Raw genomic sequence first — 21,055 nt, 5'->3', positions numbered from 1 at the left:
TCCAAAAATACTGAATATTGGAAACTTCCTAAGCAAATACTCTCAAGGTTTTATTATTATTATTATTTGCATAACTAATTCACTTCATTGTACTGATGATTGGGGCCAGCGCCAGGCACTGGCAGCGGGTGCGAGTGGCGGCTCCAACACTGACCATACAGATAAATAGAGGTGTGAGTGGGGCCGATGCTGGCAGCAGGTGCAAGCACCCAGCGGGACTTCGGTGCACAGAAGCAAAGAATTTTCAGTAACCACCAGAGGCTTGCCCTGATGACAGTTGACAGTGACTGGTGCCCCACCTTGGTCTGGCGCCCCTGCTCACCTGCTCCGCTCCACCATCCCGCTGCGGCCGATGCCTGCCATGTTCCGTGCTCTGCCACCTGCTGCTGATGCCCGCCATGTTCTGCGTGTGACCCCTGGTGGTCAGCACACGTCATAGTGACTGGTTGTTCAGTTCTGCTGTTTGGTCTATTTGCATATTAGGGTTTATATATATAGACTAGAGGCCTGGTGCATGAAATTTGTGCATGGGTAGGGTCCCTAGACCTGGCTGGCAATCAGGGCCAATTGGGGCCTTCTGGCTGCCGGCTGGGGCCTTCATTTGTTCCATGCTGCCCCCTGGTGGTCAGTGCACTTCATAGTGAGCAATCGAACTCCCAGTCTCCCAGTTGAACTCCCAAGGGGACACTTTGCATATTAGCCTTTTATATATATAGATATACAGAAAAAATCAATAGCTAGACAGTGTGGTACTAAAGCAGAAATAGCCAGGCATATATAGATCAATTGAAAATAATAGTTCAGAAATTGTATATATAATGATATATAATGATAAAGATGGCATTTCAAATCAATAGGGAAGGATGGGATTGATCAATGAGTGGTGTTGGGAAAATTAGCTCCCTTTTTGGGAAAATTTTAGATCCCTACCTCACACTATACACAAAAATTATTTCAGATGAATTTAAAACTAAAAACCATACAATGAAATATTGTTCAACAATTAAAAGAGATGAAATACTGCCCTAACCGGTTTGGCTCAGTGGATAGAGCGTCAGCCTGTGGACTAAAGGGTCCCAGGTTCGATTCCGGTCAGGGGCATGTGCCTTGGTTGTGGGCACGTGCCCAGTGGGGGGTGTGCAGGAGGCGGCTGATCGATGTTTCTCTCTCATCGATGTTTCTGACTCTCTGTCCCTCTCCCTTCCTCTCTGTAAAAAATCAATAAAATATATTTTTTTTAAAAAAAGAGATGAAATACTGATATGAACTACAACCTGGATGAATCTTGAGACATGCCAAGTGAAAGAAGCCAGTCATAAAGGACCATGTGTTGTACGATTTCATTTACATAAAGTATAAAAAATAGTCAAATCAATGGAGACAGAAAGGGGATCAGTGGTTGCCAGGAGCAGGAGTGGGAGGATTGGAATGTGATGGCTAAGGCGTAGAGGGCTTCTTTTTGGGGTAATGAAAACTTTCTAAATTTAATTGTGGTGATGGTTGCACAACACTGAACATATTAAAAGCCACTGAGTTGTACATTTTAAATGGGTGGATTTTATGGTATGTTAGTTATATATTAATAAAGCTTTTAAAGACAATTCTATGAGGGAGAAAAAAGGGAAGAATGAATATCAGATAGGCAAGAGGCAGTTTCTGCCACAGTTAATATCCAAATCAAAAAAGTAACAAATTGATTAAAAAAATTAATGGCATAGCAGGAACATGAAAAAGGATCTGAAAAGGCAATTTGTAAAATAAATATAAACAAATACAAATACATGTACACATAAAAAGAAACAACCTCAGCAATAATAAAAAATGCAAACTTGCCCTAGCCAGTTTGGTTCAGTGGATAGAGCGTCGGCCTGCGGACTGAAGGGTGGCAGGTTCAATTCTGGTCAAGGGCATGTACCTCAGTTGCAGGCTCAATCCCCAGTGGGAGTTGTGCAGGAGGCAGCTGATCAATGATTTTCTCTCATCATTGATGTTTCTCTCTCTCTCTCCCTCTTCCTTCTTCTCTGAAATCAATAACAAGTTTATATTAAAAAATAAAATAGTGACATATCTATTTTTCGACCTATTATGATTGGCAAAGTTAAGTACATACCCTCTGAACCAGAAATTGTACCCTCTAAGACTGTATCCCATGTTACTCAAAGTGTGTTCTGTGGACAAGCAGCACTGGAATCACTTGCAGGGTCGGAATCCACATTTTAATCTGATACTCAGGCAATTCCTATGCACATTACAATTTAGGAAGTACTGTTACAGAGTACTCATGCAGAATAGTAAGGCTATATCTAGGAGGATTTTTTGTTACAGCATTGTTTATAATATAGATAATTTTTAGAGTTAATATCCATCAATAGGGAACAGTTTAATAATTACTGTATATCCATAGAATGGAAGACTAGACAACTATAAAAAAGAAAGAGGTAGATATATGTTTAGTGACATGAAAGATGTCCAGAACATATTATTGAATGACAATAACCCAGTTGATGAATGGTATGTATGATTGATACAACTTTTGTTTTTAAAAAATCTTTAATACATTAACTTTATTTAAAAATGAGAGTGGTGCTGAGAGAGATCATGGACTTTTATATTCCTCTTATACACTTCTCTATTATTTAATTTTAATTTTAATGAATTATTACTTTTATAATCCAAGGAGATTCTATTTAAACCAGCTACTAGGGAAGGAGGATGGAGTGTCTAGCTCTCATTATACAGTGCAGATTCAGTCTTTGCCAATGAAACACAAAACAACACCCCAATGATTCCTCACAGCTTTCAGGATAAAGTCTTCATTCCTTAGGGTGCTCGGCTCTGTTTGCTGCTCCTACCTCATCCCTTAAGTGCACCTACCATTCCAGCCAGCAGAACGACCTGCTTTCCTTGCACAGCCTTTGAGCTCTTTCTTTTCCAGGCCTTACCAAAGGTGCTTCCTCTGTCTGGACTCTCTGCACTGAATATATGATACTAGTGGCCCAGTACATGAAATTTGTGCGGGGGGGCGGGGCGTCCCTCAGCCTGGCCTGCACCCTTTCTAATCTGGGACCCCGCAGGGGATGTCCGACTGCTGGCAGTTTCAGATCCCTCTCGAAATCTGGGACCACTGGCTCCTAAACGCTCACCTGCCTGCCTGCCTGATTGCCCCTAACCACTCTGCCTGCCGGCCTGATTGCCCCCAACTGCCCCCCCTTCTGGCATGATCACGCCTATCTGCCCCCAACCCCGCTGGCCTGCTCGCCCCCAACTGCCCTCCCCCACTGGCCTGATTGCCCCCAACTGCCCCCCCCCCTTGCCGGCTTGCTCACCCACAACTGGCCCCCCTGCTGGCCTCTGCCCTGGCCCTGCCACCATGGCTTTGTCCGGAAGGACGTCAGGAAGGTCTCCCAGTCTAATTAGCATATTACCCTTTTATTAGTATAGACTTACGAGTACACATGTACTATAAAATGATCCCCTGGCACTCAGTAAAAGCTCTGTATGTGTTGGGTATCATTATTATGACATCTGTTTCATTGTATTGAAATACCTGTTTACTTAATCTTGTCACTGGACTGGAACGGACCCTGTTTTACTGTCCTTAAGGGACCCTGTTTTACTGTCCTTAAGTCCCCGGTAGGCACATCCTGGCACAGAGTGCTTAACAAACGTATGTTAAAACAGACTTGTCTGTTAACTATATGACCCAAGCTGGACAGGGCAGGAGGTAACATTTCCTGGTTCCCAGTCCACCACATCTTCCGTCAGACCACTTTACTGTCTGTAATGCACGATTGCACAATTAATCACATAATAGCTTACTTTGTTCCCTAATTGTTTTATTTATATTAAATTCCACAAGATTAGTAACACCCTCCCCCCTTTCCCCAGACAGGAATTGTGTCATAAATATTAACCTCCCTGGGTCTTGGTTTCCTCTTCTTTCAAATATCTCTCTCACAGGACTGGTGTGGGGATTAAATATCACTTGTAAAGGCACCTCACACAATGTCTGGCACCAAATATTTGTTGCAACTCAACCTCTCTCTTTTCATCTCCTTCAACAAGTCACACAGGCCTGAGTGCCTGGGTTTGGCGGTATCAGTTCTCATTGATTATTTATGTAACAGCGTTGTGTGAGGAGTATTTTAGTGGGCACATGTTGGATTTTCTCCCCAAAAGGTTTGCATCAAACTAGTCCAGGATATGAGGAGTAAAATGCTCCCACACTGGCTTTACAATCTGAACAGCACTGTAGGGTAGATTAGACTCGTACTCAGTCCCTGGCAGTTGGTATAGTTAAGCCGATTTTACAGACGAGAAAGTGGAGTCTTGGTAAATTGCTAGTAAATTGCAGATCTGTCAAGACTCCAACTCAGGTCTCTAGGATACTTTGGGCCTGGGCTTCTTCCACTCCAAAGGTCGGCCTGAAAATAACGAATGGACGGGACCTATAGGGGTGGGGTTAGGTGGGGGTGGGGGAACAAGACCACGTACCTTGGTATTTTATTCCCTCTTTACCCGCCTTTTGTGTTTCTTTTGAATTCACAGTACTTTGCATTGAGGATGTCCGGTCCCTTTAAGGTCTCAGGTGACGTAATGAACAGCCCCGACCCTCCCCCTACCGGTGCACAGTTCTAAGCCCCGCCCCCTCCCCCCTCCCCCCAATTAAGGCTCCTCATCCGGGTTCCTGGGTTTGAGAAAGTGGGTTTGTAACTTGTCAACTGATCCGGTTCAGTTAGTGGCGGCTCCTCTCTCAACGGTTGTCAACTGCGGACGTCCAGTGCCCCGCCCCTCCGTTGCCATAACAACACTAAACAACGCCTCCGTCCCCTTTTCCCATCTTCCGAAACAATCCTTCACTGGGCCGAGACCCTCTCCAGCTTGTCATTGAGCGGAACCAGAGTCCGCTCCCTTCCGGGCAGGAGGATTGGGGACTGTCAGGCTGGTGTCCCCGAGGGCACAGGGAGCGGGCTAAGCAGGCGGAGAGTTAGAAGACATGAGTGGAGCTGGGCTTAGGGATGAACGGGAAGGGGAGGGTCGGTAAGGAAGATCGGAGGAGGACGAGGCTTACTTTAGAATGGAGATGGGAAGGACTGGGCGGAAGGGGTCCAGGAAGCGGGGGACAGAGCTGTGGAGGAGAGCTGGAGCCACTGCGAAGGCAGAAAGGGTCTCAGGGGTCTGGAAAGGCATCCTGGAATGTGAAGATGGGGAATGTGAAGTGCAGGTTGGGAGTCAAAATGAGATGCTCATAGGGATGAGGAAAGAGGCATATTTGGGGAGAGATCAGAGGTGATGGGAGGGGTAATACCCCATCCGTGGAGGTGACAGAGCTGAGGGCTGGCAGGCGCTGAGGAGACCTTCTTTCTCAGGACGAGGACCCAGCTTGATCGGTCGCCAGCCTTCAGCAGGGAAGAAAGATGTCAGATGAAGACGATCTGGAAGATTTTGAGCCAGACCAGGATGATCTGGAAAGGGAGGAAGATGAGAAGGATATAGAAGATTGGGAAGATGACAGGAAAGAGGAGGAAGACGTATCAGAGGAAGTGAGAGCATGGAAATGGAGAGGTCCTGGGGCTAAGGTTAGGTAGGGTTGGGCTGGAAAGGGATGCCTGACTGCATTTCCTCCTGCAGTGGATGCCGACCCCCCTCACCGAGGACATGATGAAGGAAGGGCTTTCTTTGCTCTGTAAGACCGGCAATGGATTGGCCCATGCTTATGTCAAGCTGGAGGTCAAAGAGAGGTGCATTGGGGGGTGGGGGGCTGGGAGGGGAGAGAAATGAGGTTGTAGGGCCCAATCTCAATTCTCACCCTCATTCCTGGGAGTTTCAGCTGAGAGTTTGGATCTCTCTGAGAGTCTGGATCTCTCTCATCCTAGACCAGTGGGAGGGAAGGGTCAACTTTACTTTTCAGGAGCCCTGAGACTCCCCGCGTCAGGGCTGGCCTGAGGAGTGGAGGCTGTGAGAGGGGATGTGGGATTTCTGCTGGACTCCCTCACTTGTCCTTCTGAGTGTCAGGTCTCAGCTCTTCAAAGACACAAGGTCCTTGCCCACTATTAAGAATCCATCTACCTTCTCTTCTCCCCTTCACTCTTACTATCTGTCACCCCTTCTTCTCCCCATTATAAGCCATCTCCATATTGCCTTCTGCCTTAGCATCTCTGCCAGTCCTTGCTGGATTCTCACCCTTAACCATGGCCTCTTCCATCTCCTAGAGAACTGACGGACATCCAGTTGCTGCGCTCCTACATCCATCTGCGTTACGTGGATATTTCTGAGAACCATCTGACGGACGTGTCCGCACTCAATCACCTCACCCACCTGCTCTGGCTCAAGGCTGACGGCAACCGGCTGCGGAGTGCCCAGCTGAACGAACTGCCTTACCTGCAGATCGCCAGTTTTGCCTACAACCAGATCATGGACACGGAGGGCATCTGTCATCCTCGTCTGGGCATCCTGAATCTCAAAGGTGGGTCCATAGGACGGGCTACACAGATTCCCTCCTTCCTAGCCGGAGGCCAACAGAAGTGAGCAGTGTGGTCCTTGGCTGTGCCACACAGCAATTCGTATTCATTCATTCAGGCACATTCTGATTCATTACGGCAGTTCCATGCGGTGGAGGTATTCTCATGCAGCTTACAATCTAGATGGGGGAGACAGACCATGAACACAGTAAACACAATGAGCAAATTCATTCAGCAACTTAAAAGGAGTTGTGTGCTATGGAGAAATAGATTCGGGTAAAAGGAATCGGGGGCACAAGTGGCAATTTCTAACAGATGGGTTAGGACACACATCATTGGAAAGCTAACATCTGAGCAAAGAGTTGGGGGAGGACAGGGAGGTTGTTGGCGATGTGGATTGCTGGGTGGACAAGTCCTTCAGGCTCTGGACCACCAGACCACTTGCCCAGGGCCCCTGAGGTGTTAAGTCTGGACTTGTCTCTCCTCATATCCAACTGGCATTGGAGAGGAAGATGCAGAGGCTCCCCAAACTCAGGCTCTGCTGCTGAACATTTCGGAGTGGCCCTTTGAGCTCTTGACAACCTCCTTCCCCTCAGGGAACCACATCCGCTCGGTGACAGGTATGGACCCCGAAAGGCTGATCAGCCTGCACACACTGGAGCTTCGAGGGAACCAACTGGAAAGCACATTGGGGATCAACCTTCCTTCGCTGAAGAACCTCTTCCTGGTAGCTCCCTGGGCCCGAGGGTGGCTGGTGCAAGGAAGACGGCACTGGGGTTGGGGGGCCAGGAGGCCTGGCTTCTAGTAGACTCAGCTTCTGACTTTATCATCATGCTGATAATTGGCATCATTTACTGAGCCCTTACTTGATGCCGGATACTGTGGTGATGCAAAGTTACAACAAACGAGGTGCTAGCCACCTAGCATCGCTGATAATACCTAATGTGTGGATAACACAGGAACAGTTTGCTTTGATACAGGTAGCAGCATAACGTGCCATAACTGAGGTTCAGACATCAGGCTAAGGAAGGCACTTAAATGTACAGTCATTTAGACTCTTGAGCTTCCTCGTTCCGGGGTGGGGCTGAAGTAATTTCTCCTCAGAAGAGCAGTGGGGCTCTGAGACCTGGGGGTGGGTTAAGGCATCGCCTCCTTAATCAGAGGTGGCTTTGGTGGGATGAGCAGTCAGTGGGAAGTTACTGCTGACCTTTCTCTGGCAGCTTCTCCTGGATTTCTTTACTCTCATTACCGATCTCTACTCCCCTCCTGACCCCTCCTTATCTACCTTTTAGATTTCCTCTTTTTGCTGCATCTCTTTCTGACTTCTCTTCCTTCCCTATTCCTCTCCCCTCTCCCAATATATCTACTGTATCCTGGAATCTAGGCCCAGAATATGTTGAAGAAGGTGGAAGGCTTGGAGCACCTAAAGAATCTCACTACCTTGCATCTTAGAGACAACCAGATTGACACTCTGAGTGGCTTCTCCGAGGGAATGAAATCACTGCAGTACCTCAACCTGAGGTATGCACGCCCTCCAGGCCCCACCATGTTCTTCCTGGTCCCAATCCCCCAATCCTAGCCTGTTCTGAGATTCTCACCTCATCCTCCATCCTGATCCTCATCCCTCCTTTCCTTACTTTTTTCTGCATTCAATCCTAATTATAACGCTGAGATCTTTATAGCCCAAGACCCCCAAATCCTTATGCATTCAACCCACAGTTATTGAGAACGTGCTATATGCCAGCTCTTGTGTTGTGTTTCAGAAACATTTAAAGGCACCAGAGATGGCCCCCGTTCTCAAGGGACACAGTCTGGCTCCCACCCTATGTTTTGTTTCTATTCCATATAAGTGTCTACTCTGCTTCTCCATCTTCTGGACCCCAATTCCCCTTCCCATTTCCTGCCTCTCTTATCCTGATCCCCACCTGTAAGGCTCCTTTACTTACATAAAACACAAGATGTGCTCAGATGTGAGCAGATAATATTTGAAGGAAATCTCTAGATAGAAAAGCACTCAGGATCAGAGATTTTCTCTCAGCAATTCTTGTCTGATGGAGGATTTTATGTGTGTTTCATTAAGCAAAGATATAAGAAAACTGCCTCCTTAGTCAACAAGGCCTCTTTAGTCAATACTGGCAATGGAGCCAGGCAGCATGGTTCAGTGGTTGAGCATCAACCGATGAACCAGGAAGTCACTATTTGATTCCTAGGTTCTTGGGGTTGATTCCTGGTCAGGGCACATGCCCAGGTTGTGGGCTTGATCCTTGATCCCCAGTAGGGGGTATGCAGAAGGCAGCCAATCAATGATTCTCTCTCACCATTTATATTTATAATAATAATAATAATAATATTTAAATATATAAATATATATTTGTAAAATATATATTTATATATATTTATATTTATAAAAAGGACACACACACACAAAGACTGGCAATGGAAACAGAATCTCCAAGTAGGAGAGATGGTTGAACCCCAACTCCAGCTTTAATTCATGGAGCAGTCTCTTGCTAATTAGCTCTGCCACATTGGCCTGGGAGGGTGGAGGGGCTTCTGTCTTCCTGCTAATAGCCTGGGCAGGGAGAGTGGACCCTTTTCCGTGGCTGTTCACTGGGGAGGTTTGGAAGTAAGAGTAGTGGAGCTGCATTGTCTCAGTGACTAGGAGGTGCCTCTGGGGCCAAAGATGCTCAACCTCCTGCAATGCACAGGGCAGTCCAGCACGAAGTGCATGCAGCGCCCCAGTGAGACATAGGGCGGCGGCGTGAGGTTCAGCACCTCCACTGAGATAAAGCGGAGACATTTAAACCTGATTTCATACAGGCTTGAAGCAAACACATGAAAATAGCTGTATGAGGAGGCATATTAGGAGATGGAGCTTGTTCTTTAGGCTGGGAGGCCCCAGCCCAGTGGTCGGCAAACTCATTAGTCAACAGAGCCAAGTATCAACAGTACTTCTTCAAAATAGACTCGCCCAGGCCGAAAACCGACTTCTGTGCATGGGCCATGGAGTTTCAGTCGCACTGTACGTGCGCGCCCACACATGGTATTTTCTGGAAGAGCCACACTCAAGGGGCCAAAGAGCCGCATGTGGCTCGCGAGCCGCAGTTTGCCGACCAGGGCCCCAGCCCATCCTTACCTCTAGGTTCCTTCCAGCGGAGAGCACGACGCAGCACTCACTACCTTGAGCGTCAATCCCAGGTCCTTTTTCTCTGCCCCAAGTCCTTCTAACCTCTGAGTGGGTGTAATTGACACAGAATTCTGTTCCTCCAAGGGAGATGCCCCCCTCCTCCCCAACTACCAGACCGGGTCGTGACCTAGCTTTGCTGCTCCAGAAGGATAAATAGGACACATTGCGGAATAGAATATGGCACTTAGGGATTCCTTGAAGGACAGAAGCAGGACAGGAGTAGAGCTGGACAGCAGCCCTGCAGCAAATCTGGCAATGCGTGGCAGGCCAGTCTGCAAGAGGCAGTGTTTCTGGGGAAGCTGGAGCCCATGGGAGACTCCCCCAGAGGCTCCATTCCTGGCAGCTCGCCTCCAAAGTCATTATTCCCACGAACCCCTCCTGACTGCACCCACAGGGCCAACATGGTATCCAACCTGCAGGAGCTTGCCAAGCTTCAGAACCTGCCCAAGCTCCGGGCCTTGGTGCTGCTGGACAACCCGTGTACAGACGAGAGTGACTACCGCCAGGAGGCCCTGGTGCATATACCACAACTGGAACGCCTGGACAAGGAATTCTTTGAGGAGGAGGACCGGGCCGAGGCCAATGAGATTCGTCAGAGGATGAAGGAGGAGCAGGAGCAGGATGCTGAGACTGAGCAAGACACAGGGCCGGACCAGCCATAGACGTAGCAGCGGTTCTTCTCGTCTTCGTCTTCCCTGATAGTAAGAAAGCCAGCAGGGAGGCAGGAAGAGGAGGCCAGGGGGCCTGGCACTTAGGGAGAGAGCAAAGCTGCTGTGGGAGGAGGTGGGCGAGGAAGGGATTAGGCAGAGAGAACCCTTGGAGAGATGAGGGTTAGGGGTCAGGGGTGTCTCGGGGTGAGGAGGAAAGACCAGCAGGGCCTAGGAGGAGCTGAGGAAAGGCTTAGGAGATACATCAGGAAGCCAGAAGAGTCAGTGAGAAGAACTGGGGTGGCAGGCATAGCTGCTGGTGTGGGGTGGCAGCCATACCTGAGCTAGAATGAAGATCAGCTGTGAAGGCCAGGTCGGCAGCAAGGTGGTGGTGGGAGGGAGGTGGCTGGTGGTGTATGAGGAATGCAGCTGGGCCTAGGAGAGAAGGCAAGAGAGAGAGAGCCTGCACTAAAAATCAGAAATTAAACATAACGGGACTCCGGGTAGGGGGAAGAAAGGAGGCCAGGGGAGGCAGCCGGGGCTGGGGAGGTGAGTCCAGGGAAGTGGAGCAGCGGCACATTTCAGATGGGGCAGAGGCAGCAGTGGGAATGCAGTCGGGCCCAGAGGGTTTACTCTGTCCCTTCCTCCAGGGGATCAAAGACACTGGCTCCCAGACCTGAGGTTGGCAGGGTCCACCACCGGCACGCCCGCCCCATCCGGAGACAGAGCTGACCTCTCAGCCCCGACCTGCGGGTTCATCACAGCCTGCCGCCCAGGCTCTGTGTGGGCACCTGGGCAGAGGGGTGGGTGGGCTCGAGCGCTGCCTGGAGCCTAGAAGTGGGCATCCTTCAGGCAGATCCGGTAGCCTGCGGAGACGGGCTGGGGTGTGTAGGAACAGCTCGGTTTCGAATAAAGAGATATTTTGATACTTTTGTGTCTGACCGGGTACGGGAGCGTCTATCGCGGGCTTTCCTGGCTGTGGCTGGCCTCGGGGATCAGATTACTCTCTCCGAGGCTGTGCGGGTTACTTTCCGGGGGGCCGGGTCGTGGGCAGCAGCGTGCGTGGGCGCTGGAAAAGGCAGGCTCTGGGTCGCCCCCGTCCCTCCCGCATCACTTTCCCCCTCCCACCCCCCCCACTACACCCCCACCGGCCCCCCACCCGCACTCCTACAGGCGCCTCCGCCCACGGCTCCTGACTCACGGGGGCTCTGGGTCACATGCGCCCGCCCGGCCCTATCGGCGCCTCCCCCCTCCGCACCCCCCGCCCGCCGCCCGCAGCCCGGGAGCCGCAGTCGCCGCCGCCACTCCCGCTCCCTCTGCGCCGCTGCCGCCGCCGCCACCGCCACCGCCACCGCCACCGCCACAGGCTGAGTCTGCAGCCCCGAGGTGAAGCCCTGCCCGGCCCCTGCGCCCCTCTGGCCTGTCCCCCGGCCCCTGTCCCCCCTGCCCTGCTCCCCCGGCCCGCGCGCATCTCTCCCCGGGCGCTGCGCACCTGCTCCGTCACCCGCGCCTCCCGGCACCCCCCTCCCCGCCTTCCCGGACCGCTCCGCTCCGTTTCTGGCCGTCGCCCCCTTCTCATTTGGGCGCCAGCCCTTCTGCACCCTGGCCTGTCCCGCATCACCTCCGGTCCTGTGGGCATTAGGTCGGGCTCTCTTCCCCGCCCCGTGCATTTTCATCCTGCCACGTCCCCTCGGCTTTGCATCTGAGGGGTGTCTTCTCTCACCCTTCCGCAGCAGCCTCTAGAGCAGCGGTTCTCAACCTTCCTAATGCCGCGGCCCTTTAATACAGTTCCTCATGTTGTGGGACCCCCAACCATAAAATTATTTTCGTTGCTACTTCATAACTGTAATGTTGCTACTGTTATGAATCGTAATGTAAATATCTGATATGCAGGATGTATTTTCATTGTTACAAATTGAACATAATTAAAGCATAGTGATTAATCACAAAAACAATATGTAATTATATATGTTTTCCGATGGTCTTAGGCGACCCCTGTGAAAGGGTCGTTCGACCCCCAAAGGGGTCGCGACCCACAGGTTGAGAACCGCTGCTCTAGAGTCTAGGCTCCCTCCCCCCCCCCCCCCCCCCCCCACACACACACACTGAGCCCCTTCGGCCGCCCAGGGCTGGGAGGGGAGAATTTGTCTAGGGGCGGCTGGAGGAAGGGCCCAGCCCTGCTCACCCCTCGGGTCTCTCCTCCTCCTCCCTCCCCGCTGCGACCCCCAGGATGGAGGGCCTTTCCTAGGACCCTCTCTCCACTGCACATCTGTGGGAGAGGAGGGACGTACATTCGGGGGAGAGTGGGACCTGGGCGTGGGGCTGGGGTGTTAAGTTGGGGGGACAGGCTGTGAATGCAGGCTGCAGCTGTGCAGACTACCCATCCTTTTCTTGGCTCCAAGGAGAAAGGCAAGCCTGGCGGCCATTCCTCTCTGAGGAGGTCTGGGCGAACCCCACCAGCCGGCTGCCCAAGCTGCTGAGGGGACGAGGGAACCACTGCCCCCCCCCCCCCCACTGCGGTGTCCTCCTGCCTCGGAGCTGGATCTCACCCCGCCCCGCACTGCAGTGACCTCCCCTTCCTCACTGCAGTGACCTTCTCCTGTCCCCCTGGAAGGGGTGGGGGAATCCCTTCTACAGCCCGTGGTAGCGGCCTGCTCCTCCCCACCCCCACCCACTGCAGTAACCTCTTTCCCATCCTCCTAGCCTCTGGCCCCTCCCACGATCTCAGGCTCCACCCCTCTAAGCCTCTTACCTTTCTCCTTACTTCCCTTCCACCCAAGGAGATCCCAGCCATCATGTCGATAACGAAGATCTGGGCCCGGGAGATCTTGGACTCCCGTGGGAACCCCACTGTGGAGGTGGATCTCTACACTGCCAGAGGTACTGAGCTGGCCCGGACCGAGCCCCGCCCTCCACCCGACCCCCACCCCGACCCCCACCCCGACCCCCACCCCGACCCCTCAGTGCTGGGTTCGCCCTGGCCTGGGAGGGGAAGCTTCCTTGATTCCCAACAGGGATGGGGTGCTGGGTCAGGCTCTTGGCCTGGATTGTGGGGGTTGGATGCTGTTGTCCAGGGGCGCCAGGATAGGCAGGCCTCCGTGTTCTAGTTTAGTGTATGACACATGCCCTGCCTCTGCATGTTTGTGTATGCACCTGTGTGTGAGCATATGAGTGCATAACTTCATTTCTCTGGGTTCCTGCTGGTGCATGTGGGAACTCAGATGGGTGGATAAGGAGGCCCTTGCTTGTGTGTGTGTGTGTGTGTGTGTGTGTGTGTGTGTGTGTGTGTTAGGGAGCAGTGTGTATATGTGTGTATTAGAAAGCAGTGTGTATATATGTGGGTGTATTAGGGAGCTGTGTGTGTGTATTAGGAAGCAGTGTATTAGGGAGCTGTGTGTGTATTAGGAATAGTGTGTGTGTATTAGGAGCAGTGTGTATTATGTATGTATGTATTAGGGAGCAGTGTGTGTGTGTGTGTGTATTGGGAATAGTGTGTGTGTATTAGGGAGCAGTGTGTGTGTGTGTGTGTGTGTGTGTTGGGAATAGTGTGTGTGTATTAGGGAGCTGTGTGTGTGAGAGAGTGTCTGTGTGTGTATTAGGGAGCAGTGTGTGTATTAGGAAGTAGTTATGTATTAGGGAGCTGTGTGTATCTCTGTGTGTATTAAGAATAGTGTGTGGCCCTAACCAGTTTGGCTCAGTGGATGGAGCATCGGCCTGCGGACTCAAGGGTCCCAGGTTTGATTCTGGTCAGGGGCATGTACCTTGGTTGCGGGCACATCCCCAGTGGGGAGTGTGCAGGAGGCAGCTGATCGATGTTTCTCTCTCATCGATGTTTCTGATTCTATCCCTCTCCCTCCCTCTCTGTAAAAAATCAATAAAATATATTTTTAAAAAAAGAATAGTGTGTGTGTATTAGGGAGCAGTGTGTATTGTGTGTGTTAGGAGCAGTGTGTATATATGTGGGTGTATAAGGGAGGTGTGTGTGTGTGTGTGTTAGCAGTGTGTATATATGTGGGTGTATAAGGGAGGTGTGTGTGTGTGTGTTAGCAGTGTGTATATATGTGGGTGTATAAGGGAGGTGTGTGTGTGTGTGTGTTAGCAGTGTGTATATATGTGGGTGTATAAGGGAGGTGTGTGTGTGTGTGTGTGTGTTAGCAGTGTGTATATATGTGGGTGTATAAGGGAGGTGTGTGTGTGTGTGTGTGTGTTAGGAGCAGTGTGTATATATGTGGTTGTATAAGGGAGGTGTGTGTGTGTGTGTGTGTGTGTGTGTGTGTTAGCAGTGTGTATATATGTGGGTGTATAAGGGAGGTGTGTGTGTGTGTGTGTGTGTTAGCAGTGTGTATATATGTGGGTGTATAAGGGAGGTGTGTGTGTGTGTGTGTGTGTTAGGAGCAGTGTGTATATATGTGGGTGTATAAGGGAGGTGTGTGTGTGTGTGTGTTAGCAGTGTGTATATATGTGGGTGTATAAGGGAGGTGTGTGTGTGTGTGTGTGTGTGTGTGTGTGTTAGCAGTGTGTATATATGTGGGTGTATAAGGGAGGTGTGTGTGTGTGTGTGTGTGTGTGTGTGTGTGTGTGTGTGTGTTAGGAGCAGTGTGTATATATGTGGGTGTATAAGGGAGGTGTGTGTGTGTGTTAGGAGCAGTGTGTATATATGTGGGTGTATAAGGAAGGTGTGTGTGTGTGTGTGTGTGTGTGTGTGTGTGTGTGTGTATTAGGGAGCACTGTCGGGGAAGGGCTGGATGTGGCAGGCAGGAGTTTAGAGCTGGAGCCTAAAGGGATCTCTGGTCCCTGGTGTCTTTCTCTCTTCCTCCTCACTCCATGCTCCTCTCCCAGGTCTTTTCAGGGCCGCAGTGCCCAGTGGAGCCTCCACTGGGATTTACGAAGCCCTGGAGCTAAGGGATGGGGACAAACAGCGTTACTTAGGCAAAGGTGAGGCCTTCTCTCTTTCCCAAGCTCGCCCACCCCTCAGCTTTATATTCCGACCTCACACCAGTCCCCAAGCCTCTTCTTGCACCCCCCCTTTCCCTCTGGTCCCTCCTGGCCTGACCCAGCCTGGCCTCTTTGCCTCTCCCCAGGTGTCCTGAAGGCCGTGGACCACATCAACACCACCATTGCACCAGCCCTCATCAGCTCAGTGAGGCTCACTCTTTGCTGGGGATGGCAGGACCAGGGTCCTAGAAGGAATCTGGGCCAGGGGAGAAGCGGGATGTGTGTGTGTGTGGGGAGGCCCACCTCTTGGGAATCATGGTTACTAAGGGAAGGTGGGAAGATGACCCCTTACTGTCCTCTGCTCCCGTGGGGGCTCAGGTCCCCTGATCCAGACAGGCTGCTGTCGCAGGAACGTGGTTGGACCCTGGCTGGCTGTGAGCCTGTGTGAAGGGGGGCTCTGTGTCTTAGGGCCCAGCCTCCATTCTGGCCCTGGGTGATGGTGGCTCTGCCTGCAGGGTCTCTCTGTGGTGGAGCAGGAGAAGCTGGACAACCTGATGCTGGAGTTGGATGGGACAGAGAACAAATGTAAGCAGGGGCCGGGAGAAAGTGGGGAGGCCGAGTGTGGGGAGGTGTGGAGCAGAGAGAACTGAAGGGGCCAGCGCTGTGGGAGCTTCCTGAGGATGGACTTTTCATCCTACCCCCAAAATCAAAGCAGGAGAAGATGAGTTTAACTGCAGTTGGTGTGTGTGTGTGTGTGTGTGTGTGTGTGTGTGTGTGTGTGACATTAGACCATTAGACCAAGGAAGAACTTCTTTGCAGCATAAAGGGGAGAGAGTTGACATGAGATAGTCTGATCTTGGGGTGGTTAGAAATAGACGCAGCTCTCTGCCCTTTCCTGTCACCTCATCCCCAGCTCCCCCGCTATTTCAGGAGAGAATGGACTAGATGTTGCGCAGAGGAGGGAGGAGGGGGGTCTCCTCTATTGCCTCCTTTGGGGAGTATAGGTGATGTCGGGCTAGAAGAGGAAGGAGACATTTTTGCTTAGTGCCTTCTTCTGTCATCTCCCAGCCAAGTTTGGGGCGAATGCCATCCTGGGTGTGTCCTTGGCCGTGTGTAAGGCAGGGGCAGCCGAGCGGGAATTGCCACTATATCGCCACATTGCTCAGCTGGCTGGGAACTCAGACCTCATCCTGCCTGTGCCGGTGAGCCCCCCGCCATGCCTGTACCTCTCCCAGGGGTGGGGCCCAGGGGAGCATGAAACCTTGTGAAGACTGATGGGAGGACAGGGAATTGGGGTAGCTAAAGAGAGAGGATGGGGACATGAGACTCGGAGTCTGGGAAGCTGGGAGGGAATTTGGGATCTTGGGTGGATGCTCCCAGGAGCAGAAAGGAAAATGCTCGGTGACTATCTGTCCTGTGGCTCCCAGGCCTTCAACGTGATCAATGGTGGCTCCCATGCTGGGAACAAGCTGGCCATGCAGGAGTTTATGATCCTTCCCGTGGGTGCCGAGAGCTTTCGTGATGCCATGCAACTTGGGGCGGAGGTCTACCACACGCTCAAGGGGGTCATCAAGGACAAGTATGGCAAGGATGCCACCAATGTGGGAGATGAAGGCGGCTTTGCCCCCAACATCCTGGAGAACAGTGAGGGTAAGACCAGGATCCCCACTCCCAGCTCTGAGTCTCACTTCATCCTGGGCCATTGGGAAGGGCCACATAATTCCCCACGTCCTGAGGAGTGTGGGTGGTGGTCCTTGACTCCTGCTAGCTCCAGAGGGCCTGACAGATTCACATGCAGGCTGGAAGAGCAGTCCTACCTGCCCAGCCAGGTTCCTTCGCGACTGTAAGTTCTCGCCGGAGCCCCTGGAAGTGCTGGACGGTGGTCTAGGTCTCCTGTGGGATCCATGCCAGCCTTTAACTCCATAGGTTCTCAGTTCGTTGAGATATACGAAACTCTAGGAAACCTATTCTAAATCTATCCCACTCTCACCCCAACTTCGTAGGCCTTGAGGATCTCTAACTTTTTTCTGCCCTGGGAGAAACCGTATAGTGAATAGAAACAAAACCCAAAACTGGTAGTGAAGAGTTAAGGTTCTGAGGCCAAAACTGCCTGCCCTTGAACCTTGACTTGAAGGCTTACTGGCTGGCGATGTTTCTTACTTATTTTGTCCATGCTTTGTCTTTAAAAAAATATTTTTATTGATTTCAGAGAGGAAGGGAAAGGGTTAGAGAGAAACATTAATGATGAGAGAATCATTGATCAGCTGCCTCCTGCATGCCCCCTACTGGGGATCCAGCTGGCAACCTGGGCATGTGCCCAGACCTGGAATGGAACCTAGGTCGACGCTCAACCATTGAGCAACACCGGCCAGGCCATGCTCTGTCTTTCTTATCTGTAACAGGGGAACACTAATAACAGTATCTACTTCTTAGCATCGTTGTGAGGATTAAATGAGATCATATATGTAAAGTGCACAGTTAGCCCTCAAAAAATGATAGCTATTTAAAAACACTGTTATTAACCGAAGGCATCCCCTGCCTTCCTGGGAGATGGCCTGCTCTTCCCAGACCTGGAGATAACCCTGACCAGAACCTTAGCCAGACTCCTCCATAGCAAGTGCTCTACCACGGCCCCTAATTTCTTCCCCTCTCTCCTTCCTCCTTGTCTGCCCTTCCTGCTAATAATCTCGCTGTGTTTCATCCCCAGCCTTGGAGCTGGTGAAGGAAGCCATTGACAAGGCTGGCTACACGGAAAAAATTGTCATTGGCATGGATGTCGCTGCCTCAGAGTTTTATCGTGATGGCAAATATGACTTGGATTTCAAGTCTCCTGCTGACCCTTCCCGATACATCACTGGGGACCAGCTGGGGTCCCTCTACCAGGACTTTGTCAGGGACTATCCTGGTGAGAGCAAGGCGGGGTATGGAAGAGAGTGCAGGGGGCGGGCAGCAGGACCTTATGGGATGCTACCCCAGGTGCCAGGTGCAGGTACCCTAAGAAGAGACCGAGAGCCAGGGGTGGGGTGAAGTCTCCTGCAGAGCCTGGGCTTTGTATGGAGTACATGTGCAGGGCCCTGCGATGAATTTGTTCCATCTGCCTCAGCTCCTGATTAAGGGCATGTGCTCTGAAGCTACTGGGGTCATGGGGAAGGCTTTGGAAGAAACCAGGGATGGTGAGGTGACTGGACCTGGCAGGGAACCAGCCGTTTCAGTGTTTTTGATAGATAAAATTGTGGATGCTGAATGGAGCTGGAAGTGATGTGAGAATAGAAGGCTGATGAGGAACTGAATTATCCTTCAGTTCTACCAGAGCTTTAGATATAAATTGCAGAATGAAGGATTTTTATTAGTAATGAGGAAGGGCTTCCTGGTAGTGAAAATGTGAAAATGCAGATAGGTTGTGAGAAAGATTCGGAACCCTTGTGTTTTGAAAGTTTATGAATGAATCAAGGTAAGACTCAGTTAGGGCAGGCTTATTTCAGGGATGGGGGAAGCCAGGAGGAGCAGCTCAGTTAGCCAGGGGGTCTGGCCATTTCAGGAAATCAAAGTGTGTGTGTGTGTGTGGGGGGTTCCTGCCTGGTGCAGAACCCCAGAGAAGATCAACAGCCCCTTCACTCCTCTCCCTCAGTGGTCTCCATTGAGGACCCCTTTGACCAGGATGACTGGGCTGCCTGGTCGAAGTTCACGGCCAATGTAGGGATACAGATTGTGGGTGATGACCTGACGGTGACCAACCCAAAGCGTATCGAGCGGGCACTGGAAGAAAAGGCCTGCAACTGCCTGCTGCTCAAGGTCAACCAGATCGGTTCAGTCACTGAAGCTATCCAAGCGTGAGTGCCTCCTGGTTCTCTCCTGCTCAGCCCTTCTGAGGACCCTCTTGAAGGGCTCTACGCCCACAGATGCTGAAGAAAGCAGGGAACCTAGAGTCACCTTTATAGCCCTCAGTTCTGCTCCCTCTGGGTTCCGAACAGATTCTCTGCTTCCCTCCCAGACAACTTCCCTCCACATGTTTCTTAACATAGACCAACGTTGGGGCTGGGAAGAGAGTGCCCAGTGTGAGGGGCTGGGGGTCAATGCTGGTGTATGGATACAGGTGCAAGCTGGCCCAGGAGAACGGCTGGGGGGTCATGGTGAGTCATCGCTCAGGGGAGACTGAGGACACCTTCATCGCAGACCTGGTGGTGGGGCTGTGCACAGGCCAGGTGAGTGCAAGGGAGATCTTTGTGCAATTGGTGGGTTCTAGGCTCAGGTGGGTCTCTCCTTCCAGGTGTTTGAGGGTGTCGGGGGAATTTCAAGGGAGTGTACGTTTCCTTTAAAGAAATGAAGGGGCAGCCACTGAGCTGCTTATCTTTCCTGCTGTTTCAGATCAAGACTGGGGCCCCGTGCCGTTCTGAGCGTCTGGCTAAGTACAACCAGCTCATGAGGTGAGGGAGCCTGGGGAATGGGAGCCCGGGGCTCAAGGTTAAAAGCTCTGTTTGCCCACCGTTCCATATCCAGAGAAGAGTTCTGAAGGACGGGTTGAGTAATGGCCTGATGGATGGATCCCACAGGTCACGTGGGAGAGCCAGGGAAGGCCCACACTTGGGCCAGGGCACAGGAGCGGGTGGTGTGAGGGGCTTGGAGACTGAGGACCTCCTGCTCCCCTGACGTTTCCTTTCTGGCTCATTTCTCTCAGAATTGAGGAAGAGCTGGGAGACGAAGCTCGCTTTGCCGGACACAATTTCCGCAATCCCAGCGTGCTGTGATCCCTCTACTCTCCTGGAGACTTGGACCCCCTCCACCCTCCTGGAACCCCTTCCTGTCCTGCTCTGTGATACTTCACCCCAGACACCCCAGCTGACCTGCCGCACGGCTCCTGGGCTTGTCCTACCCCTGCTGTCTCTACTCTCCCGCTCTGGGTTTCACACTCTTCACTTCTCCCTTCCTTTTCTCTCTCCTCAAAGACTGGCCACAGGACTGAGGATTATAAGGGGGTCCGTGGAAGAATGATCAGGGTCTGTGACAGGGGCATCAGGGTTGGCTGCTGAGGTGTTCAGGGAGGGGCCCTGGGTCACTTGCACTTTGCACCTGTTCCATGTGTTTTCCATGTTGCAGATGAGCCAGGCACTACATGGTGCTGAGGTGGAGGGAGGTGCTGGCTGCTGGGCATGCCTGCCCTAAGGTTTTAGTGTGTTATTTATTTATTAATTTATTTTTCACTCATCCTGTTGATTATTCATTTCCTCATGACTCCAGGGCCAAAAACTGGCCTGACTGGAGGGGACTATGTATTTCATATGGCTATAGATTCTGAGATGGTCTGGGATGGAAGTCTTGCTGGAATGCTGAAGGGAACAGAAAAAGGCCTTGCTGGCAGTTCCTTTGTGTGTAGCAACCCTTCACTGAAGCCTGGCTGGGGTCAGAGATGGGGCTGTGCGCCTGGGGACTCTTCCCCGGAACTCTCTTCCCAGCCCTACCTTCCCTGTTCTTTCTCCAGCTGCCCCAGAGCAAGGTCTTGCTCCCACCATGCCATGTTCCACCGTTCCCACCACCTCTGACATTGAAATGAGCACCACCATTAAAGTCTGAATCACAGTGCATTATTGTGTCCGAGGAGTCTGACTGTAGTTCATATGAGGGGAGAGAAGATGGTGAAGCTGGATAGCAGAGCTGGGGAGGGCACAAGAGGAGGAAGACAAATAGAACAAATATGGCCAAGATGATGACATTGCCTTCCCCACCCTAGCCAGGTGAGGGCCACACTGCCCCTGCCTTCTCAGCAGCAAGCTTGGCCCCAGGATCCAGATGAATGATCAGTTCTTAATCTGGTGCAGCAATTCTTCAAA

The 21,055-nt window shown here is 51.6% G+C and overlaps 2 protein-coding genes across 2 annotated transcripts; both read left to right on the top strand.

Moving 5' to 3' along the window:
- The first annotated feature begins 4,708 nt into the window (after positions 1–4,708).
- Positions 4,709–11,223, top strand: LRRC23 (leucine rich repeat containing 23). The gene is made up of 7 exons (XM_036296641.1): positions 4,709–5,543; positions 5,632–5,741; positions 6,213–6,466; positions 7,058–7,188; positions 7,846–7,982; positions 10,043–10,349; positions 10,946–11,223. Exons 1-6 carry the CDS (start codon positions 5,418–5,420, stop codon positions 10,308–10,310), a joined length of 1,026 nt encoding a protein of 341 aa, XP_036152534.1. The 5' UTR covers positions 4,709–5,417; the 3' UTR covers positions 10,311–10,349; positions 10,946–11,223.
- A 340-nt stretch (positions 11,224–11,563) lies between these two features.
- ENO2 (enolase 2) lies at positions 11,564–20,809 on the top strand. The gene is made up of 12 exons (XM_036301593.1): positions 11,564–11,681; positions 13,076–13,175; positions 15,135–15,230; positions 15,377–15,435; positions 15,746–15,815; positions 16,299–16,432; positions 16,658–16,880; positions 17,938–18,135; positions 18,859–19,060; positions 19,324–19,432; positions 19,596–19,654; positions 19,906–20,809. The coding sequence occupies exons 2-12, from the start codon at positions 13,091–13,093 to the stop codon at positions 19,973–19,975; spliced, it is 1,305 nt and encodes a 434-aa protein (XP_036157486.1). The 5' UTR covers positions 11,564–11,681; positions 13,076–13,090; the 3' UTR covers positions 19,976–20,809.
- Positions 20,810–21,055: the final 246 nt, after the last annotated feature.

Source organism: Myotis myotis, unplaced genomic scaffold (genome assembly GCF_014108235.1).
Source record: "Myotis myotis isolate mMyoMyo1 unplaced genomic scaffold, mMyoMyo1.p scaffold_m19_p_3, whole genome shotgun sequence".
In the NCBI taxonomy this organism is placed as follows: Eukaryota; Metazoa; Chordata; class Mammalia; order Chiroptera; family Vespertilionidae; genus Myotis; species Myotis myotis.
This window is presented reverse-complemented; position numbering and strand designations above follow the sequence as displayed.

What these genes read in the sequence shown, in the direction of transcription:
- LRRC23 (XM_036296641.1), top strand. Translation starts at nt 5,418, where the DNA reads ATGTCAGATGAAGACGATCTGGAAGATTTTGAGCCAGACCAGGATGAT. An exon ending in GGGCATCCTGAATCTCAAAG is followed by an intron (nt 6,467 to 7,057) that starts GTGGGTCCATAG and finishes CCTTCCCCTCAG; the next exon opens with GGAACCACATCCGCTCGGTG. An exon ending in CTGCAGTACCTCAACCTGAG is followed by an intron (nt 7,983 to 10,042) that starts GTATGCACGCCC and finishes CTGCACCCACAG; the next exon opens with GGCCAACATGGTATCCAACC.
- ENO2 (XM_036301593.1), top strand. Translation starts at nt 13,091, where the DNA reads ATGTCGATAACGAAGATCTGGGCCCGGGAGATCTTGGACTCCCGTGGG. An exon ending in ACAGCGTTACTTAGGCAAAG is followed by an intron (nt 15,231 to 15,376) that starts GTGAGGCCTTCT and finishes GCCTCTCCCCAG; the next exon opens with GTGTCCTGAAGGCCGTGGAC. An exon ending in AAGTACAACCAGCTCATGAG is followed by an intron (nt 19,655 to 19,905) that starts GTGAGGGAGCCT and finishes CATTTCTCTCAG; the next exon opens with AATTGAGGAAGAGCTGGGAG.